General features: G+C 39.8%; 2 protein-coding genes across 3 annotated transcripts; one reads left to right on the top strand and one right to left on the bottom strand.

Annotated features, from left to right (window-relative positions):
• Positions 1-2,868: 2,868 nt before the first annotated feature.
• LOC139943088 (transmembrane emp24 domain-containing protein 5-like) lies at positions 2,869-9,073 on the top strand. The gene is made up of 5 exons (XM_071939904.1): positions 2,869-3,139; positions 3,617-3,714; positions 4,780-4,849; positions 5,119-5,247; positions 6,406-9,073. Exons 1-5 carry the CDS (start codon positions 2,966-2,968, stop codon positions 6,634-6,636), a joined length of 702 nt encoding a protein of 233 aa, XP_071796005.1. The 5' UTR covers positions 2,869-2,965; the 3' UTR covers positions 6,637-9,073.
• On the bottom strand, positions 7,837-14,752 carry LOC139943087 (uncharacterized). Of its 2 annotated transcripts, none has more exons than XM_071939901.1 (3): positions 14,701-14,752; positions 13,171-13,357; positions 7,837-13,029 (listed from the first exon to the last, which is right to left on the bottom strand). In XM_071939901.1, the coding sequence occupies exons 2-3, from the start codon at positions 13,340-13,342 to the stop codon at positions 12,140-12,142; spliced, it is 1,062 nt and encodes a 353-aa protein (XP_071796002.1). In that variant the 5' UTR covers positions 13,343-13,357; positions 14,701-14,752; the 3' UTR covers positions 7,837-12,139. The 2 variants fall into 2 exon arrangements, with proteins under 2 accessions (XP_071796002.1, XP_071796003.1); XM_071939902.1 differs by having other exon boundaries at positions 14,697-14,736.
• Positions 14,753-15,673: the final 921 nt, after the last annotated feature.

Genomic DNA, 15,673 nt, shown 5'->3' with positions numbered 1-15,673 from the left:
ATGGCTCCCAGGGTGGATGTTCAATAAGTTATTGGTTAAATCGTTAGAAAAAGCCATTCGGGTTTGCCCATCCACTAGGCTCTATTTTACGCGGTTAGTTTCAAGCATGTATTGATATACTGTTGCCGAAATTTGGCAAGGTAGTATTTTGGGTACGTACTTGAAGTCATGGCTCTCAAGTATTGTTTGCAGAAATCTCGGACGTGAAGTAAACGTTTTAGTATAATTATTCACTTTATGCAAATCTTTAGTCACGTGAATTTGCAACGTGCATAATTATCAAGAAACGTTTATGTCACGTCTGATTTCCCTCTCCAACAACCATGACTTCAACTACGTACCCAAAATACCTCCTTGCCAAATTTCGTAAGAATCATGTATAAGGCAATAAAAGTCTGATAACATGACCGGTAACCTCTCTTGCTAAAGAGTTACATCCAGCCCCCCCCCCCCCCTCCCTCGGGTGCCGCGATAAAAAGTGGTTCCCTAAAGAAGCTAAAGACAGATGCTAAAACGATGACAGTAGAAGAAAGAATGCTCCTGAATCCTGTGGAAATTTCGTCAAAGGCACTTTAACTCACGTTGGAATCGAGGCTACGACCATTAGTGTAAATAGCAGTGGGAAGATATTGAAGCCATGAAGATCCCCCCACCCAATGCGCGCACGCCAAATGTACGGGTGTAACACCCTCTCCAACATGCATAAGACCTCACATTGCATGGCATTATTCTAGTCCAATCTAAATATGACTTGACCTAGACAAAATTGAAACAGAAATTATGTTTTAATGCAAGTGGCTCCTGAAATCCTCAAAAACAACATGTACAAAAAGGTAATCAGGGGAAATTTGCATATATTAAATATAACCGTTATTCCCCTAAACTTAGGGACACCCTAAAATACGTATAATTTTTTTAAATTTTTTATGGGAATGGTCACTAAACATTCCAAACAGATATGAGCAAGAACAAATCCAAGATGACGGCCATTTTTCCACCAAAACCCTCTTACCGCCAGTTAACATAACCGAAGATAACTATACAATCTATTAATTTAAAGGTGATCCGATGCAAATGCAAAACAGACTGTGATGCTGGGCTTGGAATGCTCAGTAGAGTGTTGCGAATGCAATGGGATAAACTGTGCGAAATCGCCTCAGGTAGCCACTGACAGCTTATTTTGCATCTGAGATAAATAAAATGGTATTATTATTATATTATTTGGGGGTCATGCAACTTTTCTAGTTAAACACTTCATGCATGCAACTTAGAGTTGCTTTTGAATGTATCCGTACAAAGTTGATAGCTTTTTCTTATACCAAAAGTCAAAAGTATAGTTTGTAAAAGTTAATGTGATTACTAATAGTAATAACAACTTTAAAGAACTGTCATACGACATTAAAAGGGACATTTAAACCTACCACGGAGTCTAAAGCATGTACATCCACGTAGGGTTATTTAAAGGCAGTGGACACTATTGATAATTACTCAAAATAATTATTAGCATAAAACCTTATTTGGTCACGAGTAATGGGGAGAGGTTGATGGTATAAATCATTGTGAGAAACGGCTCCCTCTGAAGTGCCATAGTTTTCGAGAAAGAAGTAATTTTCCACGAATGTGATTTCGATACCTCAGATTTAGAACTTGAGGTCTCGAAATCAACCATCTAAACGCACACATTTTCGTGTGACAAGGGTGTTTTTTTCTTTCATTATTATCTTACAAGTTCGATGACCGATTGAGCTCAAATTTTCACAGGTTGTTATCCTTTAATATGCATATGTTGAGATACACCAACTGTGAAGGCTAGTCTTTGACAATTACCAATAGTGTGTGTCCACTACCTTTAACTCAGATTATTATCATATTAATTTTAATAAAAGCGTTAAATCGATTTTGGTGGGGAAAATGGCCGCCATCTTGAATTCTTTGTATTCACAATGTTTAGAAACAATGCAGTGACCATTCCCATGAAATGAAAATAATATGTGAAACAAATAAAATTTCTACTTATTATAGGGTGTGCATTACGAATTTTAGGGGAAAACTGTAACTTTTTAATTTATACAAACTATGAATATTTTCCCTGCTTAATTTTTTCTACTATGTTGTTTTTAGAGGGTTTCAAGAGACGCTTGCAATAAAAAAAAATAATTTCTGTTGCGATTTTGTCTTGGTCAAACCATATATTCCTGTAGCCGTTGCTTTGTGTACAGTGTATGGGCCTTGGTGGACCCGTGATATAGCAATATTCCTGTACCCATTGCTTGTTGTGCACAGTATGTGAGAAGACAGACCGTTACATTTACGTGCTAAGACAGACCGTTACATTTACGTGCTGTGGACCCGGGATATGGCAATATTCCTGTACCCATTGCTTGTGCACAGTATATGAGAAGACAGACCGTTACATTTACGTACTGTGGATCCGGGATAATATAGCAATATTCCTGTACCCATTGCTTGTGCACAGTCTATGAGAAGACAGACCGTTACATTTCGTGCTGTGAACCCAGGATATGGCAATATTCCTGTACCCATTGCTTGTGCACAGTATATGAGAAGACAGACCGTTACATTTACGTGCTTTGGACTCGTGATATGGTAACATTCCTGTGCCCATTGCTTTGTGCACAGACCGTACTTTGTGCTGAAAGCAATGGGCAAAGGAATAACGCCATATCATTGGCCCATCACTGCTCATACACATTGCGTGCGCACTTGTGGGTCACCGTTTTTAGCATAGCGCCCTCTATTGTGCGATGCTGATTTACTGTAACTGACTGGAGTTTACAAAACACACACAACCAAACATTGGTTCGTTGCTGGTACCCAACAATTTTGCCACGTTGACCGGTAAATGATTTCGATTACCAGTGACACACTAAGCACACGTCGTCGGCTCTTGCTCGGTCGAGTTGTGTACAAACTTTTGTAAAAGTGCCCGAGAAAAATCGTCAAAATGATTGATTTTACATCAGTACTTGTGCGACACTGTGCACTAATAGTGTTGCTGGGGTTCTTGAGAGGGTGTTTGTGCATTGAGCATGATTTAACTGTCGTCGTACCAGCCGGGAGAAGAGAATGTTTTCATCAACATATTAAAGAGAAGAAGACTTTAGATTTCGAGTTTCAGGTAAGGAAATGAATTTTCGCCCCACTCAGTGTTGAATACGTTGGTTTATATGAGGCTCTTCGGGGCGAATTGTCCACACTGTTTTTCATACAGTCGTCGTGAATGAATAACTTCATGGATTTGGGTTGGAATGGTGGGCGGTCCTCCTGACCGTCCTACTCATGCTACTTTTGACTTTGTCTCCACCACGTTTCCACCCATTTTGCTTTGGCTAACAGTTTACACAGGATTACACTTACAGTAACAAACAATTAGTTAGTCATGTTAGCTAGAGTTACACATGCTACAGTTACACACGCAGTTCAAATGGTCGCTTTTCTCCATGCTCAGCCCACCACAGTAACCACAGTACTTGTGTATGTTTCACTTAAGTTAAAACTCTGTCGTCACAAGTGTCAGTGAATGATTGAAGGTCTTCTTTAGAATATTTTGGATTGCCCTGGTAGATGACCTGGAATGACCTCTGTTTATTTGCAGGTAATAGAAGGAGGAGAGATGGATATAAATTTTATCTTGAGGTCTCCAACCAATAAAGCATTAGCAACGGAAGCACGTAAACAAGAAGGCATTTACACGTGAGTACACACCCAGCCCTGTCAACATTGCAGTCACTCTGTGAACATTCCTTTTGTTCGATACATTATCCTATACTTTAGTGCTCCCTTTGACACTGTTGATCACAACATCCTTCTCTCTTGGCTCCAGAACCACCTTGGCATAGAGGACACAGCCCTAGCATGGTGCAAATAGTATCTCTACAATAGAACTCAACATGTATGTATTGGCACCGCGATATCAGACCCTGTTATTTTGAACTACTGTGCCACAGGGGTCTGTACTGGGCCTGCCATGGTTTATGCTGCGCACTTCAGCACTGTAAAAACACTGTGTGGACAGTTGTTAATCCACAAAGTGTTTCATATCCCTACACAGTGTGGACCTCTTCTGTTCTCAGGTTGGCTCATCCTTGATGGTCTTTCTTGTGTCCCTGCAGTTTCCCATAGACTTTGTACACAAATCGTCTTGTGCACAGTACCCCAGTCTTTAGAATTCCCCTATAAGGTTTATCTCGAATAGCAACATACCAAGAGAGGGCGCTGTTGAACCCATAAGGAGATAAAGGTCATACGTGCGCATGTGTTGTGCATGACAACAAACACTGTGTCGTTGAATGCCCCCTCTACCTACCCATAACACATTGTGGTTCTGGATCAACCTGTTGGAGTCTTTTTGTTTTGTCCTTGGTCCCCAAAGGTATCTACACTTGAACGCGATTACTGATAATAATAATTTTAATTTGTTGTGACATCTGTTACGTTTTGAAAAGTCATTGATTTGCCTTGACATCTGTTTTGTATGTTAATGTTATTCAACAAATTTTATTCTACTGATTGTTGGTGTTTTTAAGGTCACTCCCCAGGCTATGTGCTTCAGCTTTTTGTAAATAGCCAACGCACTGGATTTTTAATCTGCATTATACTTGCCCCACGGTGTTAGAGTAGTGCAGATGTTAAGTATGTATTGTCATAAAAAACAAAAACAATTAAGTTCCATTCACATGCTAAAAAATAATGAACAATTTGTTCATTTATTCATTCATTCGTTTTGCTGATGCTGATGCTATTTAATTTTTCCTGCAGATTTGGAACTCATGAAACTGGGGACTACCTATTTTGTTTTGATAATTCCTTCAGCAGAATGTCAGAAAAGGTTAGTAAACTATGTAACAGGCACAGAGGTCAGGCCCTTGTTTTGGCATTGGTGCCCCTTCAAAAAAGTTTCCCAACGTCTTTAAGATTTTCCCAATGAAAATGCACTTTGCAATGGTTGCAGCCTTTCTCAGATTAAAATTAATTTATGAAAACAAATACCTCATTTTCTAAAACTACACTTTTTTCTCAAACTTGTGTAATTTCTAACAATGTTTTATAATATCAACAGCTCTTAAAGGCATTTTTCAATTTGTTTTTATGTTACAGCTGGTCTATTTTGACCTTGCCCTTGACTACAATGACGACGAGGCAGAATTGAAGAAACCGGCTTGGGTGGAAGCCTTGGGAGGTGAAACCACAACAGACTTCCTTGAAGTCCGACTGGAAGAAATACAGGTAAAGCTCCCACCATCTTGGTCAAGTTCCTTGTATCAAATAAAAGTAATGGATGCTGATTTTCATTATACACAAAGGAACCAGACTATTTCTCCTTCTGGCCTACATTTAGTTACTTTAATTTTAGGGGGCATTTTGGCAGTCGAAACCAGAAACTGTTTCAGTCATTGGCTAGTGATTAACAAATGGCCGAATCAAGCGAAACAATTATTGGTTACGACTGATGAAATACACCCCAGAATGGGAACAATTTCAAATGTCAATCGGTTCGTTTTAAAATGTTCTTTTTGGTCATTGGCCGGTTATTAACATAGGGCCTAATCAACCGGAAAAAAATATTGGTTACGGCTGATGAAATGCACCCCAGAATGGGAACAATCTCAAATGTCAATCAGTTCTGTGTAAAGTTTTCTTTGAAGAGGTTAATGTAAAATGTCTTATTTGAATTGTGTCTGATAATATTGAGTGATTGATTGATTGCTCGCTTGTTCAAGTGATTTATTTAACCTTAATTTTACATGTCGATGCTGTTTGTTATTTCCATGATTGATTGAATTATGTTATTGATTGATGTACTGCTTGTGTCCTTAGTTGGCCGATTTATTTTAATAGTCTGGTGCCATGCGCAATGAATGTTAGCATTCATTACTGTTATTGGAAACAGGGAACATGACCAAGATGGTGACAGCGTGATAAAGGTCTATTGGCGGACTGATTGATTGGTTATTTGTTACTGTATTACTTGCCAGTTTGACTTATTGACTAACTGTTTGGTGCTTTTACTTGCTTGCTTTCATGTGTGATTGATTGGATTTTTTGAATAATCATAGATTGACTGATTTATGATGTATAAATTTATTGATTGATTGATTTATGACATATTGGTTTATGACATATTGATGGATTTATCGGTTGACCTATTGGTTCATGGTTTTATGGTGTATTGATTTATTTATTATTTATGACCAGAGCACTAACTTATTTCTCATTATTGTAAAACGCACTATATATTTTAAAGAACTATCTATTATTATTACTTATTAAATGACTTATTGATTGATTGATTGATTGATTGATTGATTGATTGATTGATTGATTGATTGATTGTCTGTATGTTATTAATATTCTCATATGTTTATGCTTGTTCTTCCATCACAGACCTCCTTAGATGTAGTAAGAGACAACATGCACAAGTCCATACAGCATCAGCGACTACTAAGAAACGTAGAGTTCCGAGATCGCTATTTGGCAGAGCGTAACTATGAAAGGGTAACCTTCTGGTCTGTTGTTACTGTGGTCGTTATGATGGTGACATTTTTCATTCAAGTTATAATGATCCGTAGTTTGTTTAGTGAACGTGTTAAAGGAAAGACATCAGTTAAGACATGATGATGTTTAAGGAAGGATTCGATACTTAAATACATTGGAAAGTGGAAACCAGGTTATTTAATACAACCACCATCATCATTTAGCATTTGCAACCGGGCTTCTATTCACAACGTCACCTCAGTGTTATCCCTGATTACGTTTGGGAAGTCCTCAATTTCAGACTACGTATCTCTTCGATCACATTGAAGTAGTTGAAAGGTCTGCGCCAGTACATTGTCTAAAGGTCGGTTTATATTCGGTCATGCGATGGTCCTGCGACCGATTACAACTCGGCCTCAATGGCAAATGGTATTTAAGTAAACCTGTAAAGAAATTAGCTATATTACAACAAGATATATTTTAGCATTGAGGTTGTAGAAAAATAAAGTTGTTATCGTAACCTGGTTTCTAACTTCTAGTGTAGTAGTCTTCCAGATACATGTAGTAACTTTCCTTTACTCATTTATTGTGTCTTTTTAAAGGCACTGGGCACATTTGGTAATTGTCAAAGACCAGGGCCCAATTCCATGGCTCTGCTTACCGTAAGCACAGAATCGGCGCTTACGGAAGCAGGGAATTCTGTGCTTACGGCAAGCGTACTTCACGGGTTAGCGGCGAATTTGGGCTTCTGCGCGTGCATACTCCACGTTTCTGGGCATTCTATGCTTACAAGGCTAGCGCAGAAATTCGCCGCTTGCATGTAAGCGGGGAATCGCGATCGTAAGCACAGAATTTGGCGGTAAGCAGAGCCATGAAATTGGGCCCAGTAGTCCTACTTGGTGTAACCAACATATCGAAACAATAAAACATCTGTTGTCCCTTTGCTCATTACCAAGTTGTATGCTTTATTTATACTTCATGAGTAGTTACCAAATGTGTCCAGTGCCTTAAATGACATTTTACAAATTCTTAGCCTTTAATTTGTGCTGTTTAGTATAAGCCAGTATTAATTATTATGAGATTAAGAAACTGAATTTGAAAACCATCTGGTCCCAATTTCATAGAGCTGTTTAGCAAAAAATATTGCTTATTAGCATGAAATTTCTTTCTTGATAAAAACCGGAGTACCAACCAAATGAATACCAGTATCAAGCAATATGCAACAAATGAAAAATTGGTTGGTAATCCTATTTTTTATCAGGGAAGGAATTTCATGCTAAGCAAATTTGTTGTGCTTAGCAGCTCTATGAAATAGGGCCCTAGACTTTTCTAGTTGTGTGATTTTGCTGAGTGGCATATTTTGTTCGGGCTATGACTGATGCCATGAACATCCATGTCAAGAAAGATCTATTGAGAGACACGTTCCTATCACATTTCTAGATAGTTCCCAATAGAGCTTGTGAATGATATTTAATGTTAAAATAATACCAGTTTGGCCTTAAACATTTTTGTATCAATGTGAGTCACCTTTAATGGAAAAATTTTTACACTGAGTGGGCTTACCTTTAAAAAGTATGGTTTTTTTTCTACCAACTTTCTATTCATAACACTGCACTAAATGCATGTAAGTTATGTATATGTTATAGACATAAGTTAATAATTTCGTTTGGGCAATTTGAAAATGCTAAACTCTTACCCATTGTGTTGTAATGGGGGGATTTGAAATAAGTGCATTGTGTGTGACGGTTTAGAACTTGACAGTACACGGTGCAAATTTTGCGTAAGTTCCAACTGTTGGTCATGGCCTGGACCCAATTTCATAGAGCTGCTAAGCACAAAAATTTGCTCAGCATGGTATTTTTCCCTTGATAAAAACAGGATTACCAACCAAATATCCACGTGATTTTCAGGAAAGCAAACAACAGCTGAAAACCAATAACAAGCAATATGCAACAAATGCAAACCTGGTTGGTAATTCTGTTTTTATCAAGGAAGACATTTCATGCTAAGCAAATTTTTGTGCTAAGCAGCTCAATGAAATTGGGCCCTGTTTTGGTGAGGTCACTTGGCTCAAATTGCACACTAGACTGGTGGCCTGAGGCCAGCTAGTTCACTTCTTTCAGACCTATATTGCACCATGTAATGGTTTACAAGGTGCTGTGGTGCAATATGCCGCCAATCAAACCATTAACACAGGGGCGAACCCCTTCTCTTTTCGATAAGTGCACTGGGGTGGGTTTCACAAAGAGTTAGGACTAGTCTTATCTCGAGTTAGGACCAGTTACTCGTCCTAACTTAGGGCCATCCATGCAATTTGTATATCTCCTAGGACTAGTCCTAAGTTAGGACTAGTCCTAACTCTTTGTGAAATCGACCCCTGGGCTCTAGGGCCAGATCTGAAGCTCAGTTTTTCTTTTCTATTTTACCAAAATTATTTCATTTTTCTTTTCTATTAACCAAATGTTTATCTTGCGTTTTATATGCATTTGATTTTTGTAGACTTTAAAGCACACTTAATGTTTAAATTTTGGTTGAGTGAATTGGCAATAAATGTACAGCATAATGTACATACATTTTGTGTGTTGCACTTTGGCTCTTCTTATTAGGTGTCAAAGGTCAAGGGTCCAATCTGAGAAGTGATTTCTCACTAGATGAATCAAATCTTTAACTTCGCAATGGTCCCGATTATCGGCCCTGGTTTTTGTGTGTATTAGTATAACAATAGAGGGTGCTACATCGAATGTTTTGAAGACTGAACCGGAAGGACTAAGCAAGTAGATGTTTGTGTGATACTGATATCTCTTCTCCAGTAATTTTTTATGGTGATGGTTGATTATGGGGGCCATTCCGTAGATAGACTTGATTCAAGTCCCGTTCTCTATGCGAGAAGCATACCCGCCGTCGAAATGTATAGCTATTGGGCATACTATAGTTTTCTGGTGATGGCACAGGATTGGGACTTGAGTCAAGTCTACTCCGTATTCAGCTGTAACTTTCACATGTAACTTTGTATCTTTTTTGATAATAGGACCTATTGCTAATAAATCTGCATTATCTTAACGATGGACATGGCCAAATTTCTTAGAACTGCTTAACAGCCGAGTTTTGCATACTGTACACTTGTCATTTCATATAGCGCTGCTAACTGTATAAAGCACACGAATAAGCATGCCAACTTTCAGGTGCTTCTGATGAAAAAGGAATGTACACATCAGTGGTGAATGAAGCACAAGATGGTCGCCACATTTTCTTGTTATTCATGTGAAAGGCGCTTGTGCAAAGCAGTAGACCTTTAACACGGTGCGGCCATCTTGAATTTCTCCCATTAATATCAACGTTGCCCAACCAAACTGGAAGAACAAAATAGTCTGGTTCCTAATTGCAAAATGATTACTAGCATTCATGATTGATATTCGATACGAGGAACATGGCCAGGATGGAGGCAGCATGATAAAGGTCTATTGTTTCTGCTACAGTTAGCGCGAAATGTTCTTACCGTTCAGCAGCGCCATGAAATTGGGCCCAAAGCCTGTGAGCACAAAAACTTGCTAAGCAGAGAACAGTTTTGTTTAGCAGAAACAAGTTACCAGCCAAAATAAAATTAAGTTTTCATTGTTGTGGCTGGAGTCCCACTCAATTTTTGCCAAGCAAAGAAATTAGTCAGGCAATATTTTCTGCTTTTAAACAACTTTATTAAATTGGACACATGGGTCAAATGATTTCCAAAATGTGTGTTTAGCCCTCCAAGCATGGAATTATTTATAACAGCATACTCTCAGATATGTAAAAGAGTGAAAAATCACTCCATAGTCCGAGTGGTGTAAGTTCACTTTTTTGAGTGAAAGTCAATCTTTATCACTCTTTTTGAGTGAAATTTGACCGAACTTCACTCTAAATCGAGCTGAAAGTATTACCCATCTTTCACTCTAAAAAGATTTGTCCGCCATAAATTGTTTAACGTTTGATCATATGGAAGGAGGTTTGCGGTGACACCATGTAATGACTATCTCTCAATGAATTGGGGTGGTTCTGAAAAGAACCGTTGGTTTCAACTCTTAGTCAAACAAAAGTCATAACATGGTGTTACCGCAAACCTTTCCATATCGTATTTCCATCATACAAAGTTTCAAATCCTACTTAAAGAGTGATAATATTGGTGGACAAACGGAGTAGTTTTTCACTCTTTTACATAAAGAGAGCACAAAATATAGGGCATAGAAATTAAAACACTGTAAAACAGAACACTGCAAACAAGCCACTATTAAAACGCTAAAGTCTGCAATTTTAATTTTAAAAAACTTTTTCTTTTTACGTTTGACTTTGCCCTTTAAAATTATGTATACGATCTAAAGAATAAAAATAAAGGTCTACAAAGTCTGCTGTAATTATGAACTCATTCTGTTTCATTGTTTTAATAAAGTGTCAGGCCCTATTGACATGACGTCATCATCACACCATGATAAGTTCGATTAGCTTCCCTTGGTCGACCCCGCGGTGCTCACTCGGGTGAGCCCCTGACAAGAGCTAATTGAACTATCACTCACCCTATTGTGGTGACGGCATGCACCTCAGGACACTCCAAGTGGCCCACTCCACAAGCAGGGCACTGGGGGCTGACCCGGGTGAGCCCCGTCAAAGCTATCCGAACGTCCCGGGGCAGACCGGGGTCGACCCAGGGAAGCTAAACGAACGCACCCATAGTTAAGAGAGGTTTGTGGTAGCACCATGTGAATAATCTTTGTTTGAGTAGTGTTTGTTCTGCGGTTTACAGATCTTGTTTCGATCTCATGGTTATACTTCCACCACTATGCAAAGTTTCAAATCCTAATACTTAATAACCTTGCTCGCGCCAGTTTGGGAGTTAAACAACTTTAGTGTACATTACTTTGTGGGGCAAAGTGGCGTTTTACACACTTATCAAAATTGAGTCACAAAATGGCGGCGAGAGAGTGTCCGGCATTATCGCGTGTAACACTGGTATAGGGGTCATAGCTCCACCATGGGCCCAAACCGAACCCGCCCAAATTCATAGCCCTCTGCTTAGCGTTTAATTCTGCGCTTACGATCACCATTCTACGCTTGCAGGGCAAGCGCCGATTCTTTGCTTATACGCTTAGCAGAGCTATGAAATTGGGCCCTGCTTGTAAACAATCGAAGAAGGGTCTTATTTTATTGTTCAATCAAAAATCTTAAAATTTAGGGTAAAGTATAGCAGTCGGACCTGTAATGAAGTAATAATTAACCACACATTCAAGGCATTTTGACACTATTGGTCCACTCAAAATAATTGTTAGTATTATAATTACGAGCAATGGGGAACCATTGATAAAACATTGTGAGAACAGGCTCCCTCTGAAGTAACGTGGTGTTTTTTAGAGAGAGGTTATTTTTCACTCGAATAATAAAAGACTTCAGGCCTGAAGCCTTTTATTAGACATCTTAAAGCACACAAAGATGCGCAACAAGGATGTTTTTTTTTCATTATTCTCTTGACCAATTGAGTCAAAATTTTCACAGATTTGTTATTTTTATGAGATATGTTGGGATACACCAAGTGAGAATACTGGTCTTTGACAATTACCAAAGGTGTCCAGTGCCTTTAAAACAAGATTCCATAGTCGATATTAGTTTATAAGATTTTGGTTTAACCTCTAAGGAGACGACGGTAAAGACTCATCAGCTTACGGTCCTCCCGCAACTCCTCAACAAGATCTTCATCTTGAGGAGGTTCCTGGCTACCTTCTGGGCGTGGTGGCCTGCTGCCTTCTGGGCGTGGTGGTCTGCTGCCTTCTGGGCGTGGTGGTCTGCTGCCTTCTGGGCGCTCTGGTCTGTCTTCTTCCTCTGGTTTGCGGTCCTCCCTAAACTCACGCTCCTCTTCTGGTGGTGGTCTGCTGCCTTCAGGGCGTGGTGGTCTGCTGCCTTCTGGGCGTGGTGGTCTGCTGCCTTCTGGGCGTGGTGGTCTGCTGCCTTCAGGGCGTGGTGGTCTGCTGCCTTCTGGGCGCTCAGGTCTGTCTTCCTCCTCTGGTTTGCGGTCCTCCCTAAACTCACGCTCCTCTTCTGGTGGTGGTCTGCTGCCTTCTGGGCGTGGTAGTCTGCTGCCTTCTGGGCGTGGTGGTCTGCTGCCTTCTGGGCGTGGTGGTCTGCTGCCTTCTGGGCGCTCTGGTCTGTCTTCCTCCTCTGGTTTGCGGTCCTCCCTAAATTCACGCTCCTCTTCTGGTGGTGGTCTGCTCCCTTCTGGGCGTGGTGGTCTGCTGCCTTCTGGGCGTGGTGGTCTGCTGCCTTCAGGGCGTGGTGGTCTGCTGCCTTCTGGGCGCTCAGGTCTGTCTTCCTCCTCTGGTTTGCGGTCCTCCCTAAACTCACGCTCCTCTTCTGGTGGTGGTCTGCTGCCTTCTGGGCGTGGTGGTCTGCTGCCTTCAGGGCGTGGTGGTCTGCTGCCTTCTGGGCGTGGTGGTCTGCTGCCTTCTGGGCGTGGTGGTCTGCTGCCTTCTGGGCGTGGTGGTCTGCTGCCTTCTGGGCGCTCTGACCAGCTTATACCTGAAAAAATCGAAATGATATCAAATAACATAAACATCAACAACACTATGATTGTGTCGTAATCGAAGTGTATTAGCTTTGTTAAGTTGAACCATAAAGGCAGTGGCGAAACCTAGATTATGACAATAAATGATGACGTACCTGCGGACTCCTCAAGTATCTCTAGTTTTGCCATTAGATCTTCCTTCAGTTCATCCTCAATAACCTCTTTTATCAAGTTCATTAAATCACCTTCACGGTCATTCGTTGCTGGTCGACCCTCACTGATAGCCAAGAGGCAAGCCACGCCCACAATAAGGGCGAATTTCAGCATCTTGAATTGTTTCCCCTGAAAAATCAAACAAATACACATTGAATTGTTTATAAGGTTAAGAGTCAGCATTTCAAATGAGACTCACAACTCTTATAAACTGACGAAACAAAAGCAGTTCTAGATGAGACTTATCAAGTGAGACTATCAACAGCCCTTTATTTCTCATTGTCGCTAACAATTATTTCGAGTAGCTATGTTACCACTAGTGTCCAGTGCCTTTAAAGGGAATGTACACGTTTGGTAATTACTCAAAACAAATATTAACTTAAAAACTGACTTGGTAACGAGCATTGGAGAGCTGTTGATTTATAAAACATTGTGAGAAACGGCTCCCTCTGAAGTAGCATATATTTTGAGAAAGAGGTAGTTTCTCACTAAAATAATAAAAAGACTTCTAGCCAAAAGTTTTTATTCCTATCTGAAAGCACACAAATTCGTCCAACAAGGGTGTTTGTTCTCTCATCATTTTCTCGCAACTTCGATGACCAATTTAGCTCCAATTTTCACAGGCTTGTTATGTTATGCTTATGTTGGGATACACCAAGTGAGAAGACAGGTCTTTGACAATTCCCAAACGTGTACCTTCCCTTTAAGGTGGTGCATGGTGGAACAAAGTAGGGTTATGGGAAGAGCCGGTTTTTGTACTACTCGACAATTTCGTCGGTGTGCTCTCTGTTCAGAAGACAGTCAGAGTACACTGACCGAAACGTCGTGCAGTACAAACCGGCTCTTCTCAGAGCCACCACTTTACTCATGAATTGTCATATTTCGCTGCTGTGAGCTCTGTAACTCATGTAATGTGAATAAGTAAAGAGTTGGATACAGGTTTTGTTAATGCCACAAAATGTTAATCTTAGAAGTGTTACCGCGTAACGCTTTTCAGGTTGTGTATTTCAAACGTTAGTTTTATTTTACACATCTACAACTACAAGATCAAAACAAAAGCGACTTTGTAAGGGGGTGACTTTGTCGTTGAGCTTCGTTAAAGCAAATAAAATCGAAAGAAATTCTAACATAAGGGACGCCATTAGTTATACACAACAAACTTTTTACTGCGAATGGTATCCTATAATTATTTTATTCAAAATTAAAACAGTGTTTTCTAATCCGTATTTGTTACGATTTTAGCTTTCATTGTTCATCTTTGCATATTTTACCTTTGCAATTTGTTGTATTATTATAATTATCTTTAAAAGAAAACACTGCCTAAAATTGTTTAAATTGGGGCTATCCTCTCATCTCACTTGTATAGCTCTAAAACTGTTACAAAAACTGTAAACAAGGCTTCTGAATGAAGAATCAATCTTTTGAGCCTACTTTGAAAAAAAATACCGCTATAAAGAAAAATACTTACTCACCCGAAGTGAAGTCCTGCAGAATCAAGCTATCGCAATCTGTCACCAGTGTTCTGTTCTTAACCCAAATCCCATCTTCCTTTATATCCCACTTTGAAACTTGCCAAACTAAATCATTATCCCTTAATCAAACAAATCCACACTGTAGTTTGATAAAAGTAGTTCATAATGTGTTTACTTTAATTATGTTGTGACTTAAATCTCGTTTAGGAGTTGGTGCCGTTTTGTATCAGGTCACTTTTGTTTCACGAGTGTTTTTGAACCAATATTGGTAAGTCATGGACTCGTCGACTCTGAACCAAGGGATTAACCAAAGAAACGGAGGGTGTATTCTTTTACATTTAAGAAACTCCTGAGTCGGAATTGAACCGGTCATGCGGTGATGTGGCAGGAGATGCTGCCCCCCCCCCCCCCGATATGGCAAACTGAATCATCCTCCCACAGCCCATGACCTAGTTGCGATAATCGTAACCCTCCTCCCGACGGCCGCCCAGGGCGGCCGTCGGGAGGAGGGTTACGATTATCGCAACTACCCATGACCATACAAATAATATGGAGGACACTGATGAGAATCTACGGATGACAGACTTCTCTGATTGGCCTAGCCCATTCTGGGTCAGAATGATCCAGAAATTCTGTTCTTATGACTAAAAAATGGGTCAAAATGACGCAGAATCAGTGAAAGGAAAAGAGAAGCATATGTTACAAAAAAATACATAATTTTATTCATTTTGCATTTATGGAAGCTATAATCAGTTAAATTAATGAGCATTCATTTTAAACGTTCACCTCGCACAGCTATTAGCTTTTATTTTAGTGCAAACAAATCCCCCTATGATGAAATGGACTAGCCCGTGTCTTAGATCAATGTAACAAGTTTGGTTTTAATTCTTAAACTCAACAGACCGCACCACCCTGTTCCTTCTACCAGTTATGTACAGTGACGCAAACATGGTGTTACTATAACTACAAATAT

The sequence above is a fragment of the Asterias amurensis genome, chromosome 10 (genome assembly GCF_032118995.1).
Source record: "Asterias amurensis chromosome 10, ASM3211899v1".
Classification (NCBI taxonomy): Eukaryota; Metazoa; Echinodermata; class Asteroidea; order Forcipulatida; family Asteriidae; genus Asterias; species Asterias amurensis.
Note: the sequence above shows the minus strand (reverse complement) of the source record. Positions and strands in the feature narration are given on the sequence as shown.

Excerpts from the sequence above, each read along its gene's own strand:
- LOC139943088 (XM_071939904.1), top strand. The coding sequence starts at position 2,966 with ATGATTGATTTTACATCAGTACTTGTGCGACACTGTGCACTAATAGTG. Across the intron at positions 3,140-3,616 it reads CTTTAGATTTCGAGTTTCAG|GTAATAGAAGGAGGAGAGAT; the intron begins GTAAGGAAATGA and ends GTTTATTTGCAG. Across the intron at positions 4,850-5,118 it reads TCAGCAGAATGTCAGAAAAG|CTGGTCTATTTTGACCTTGC; the intron begins GTTAGTAAACTA and ends TTTATGTTACAG.
- LOC139943087 (XM_071939901.1), bottom strand. The coding sequence starts at position 13,342 with ATGCTGAAATTCGCCCTTATTGTGGGCGTGGCTTGCCTCTTGGCTATC. Across the intron at positions 13,030-13,170 it reads GATACTTGAGGAGTCCGCAG|GTATAAGCTGGTCAGAGCGC; the intron begins GTACGTCATCAT and ends CGATTTTTTCAG.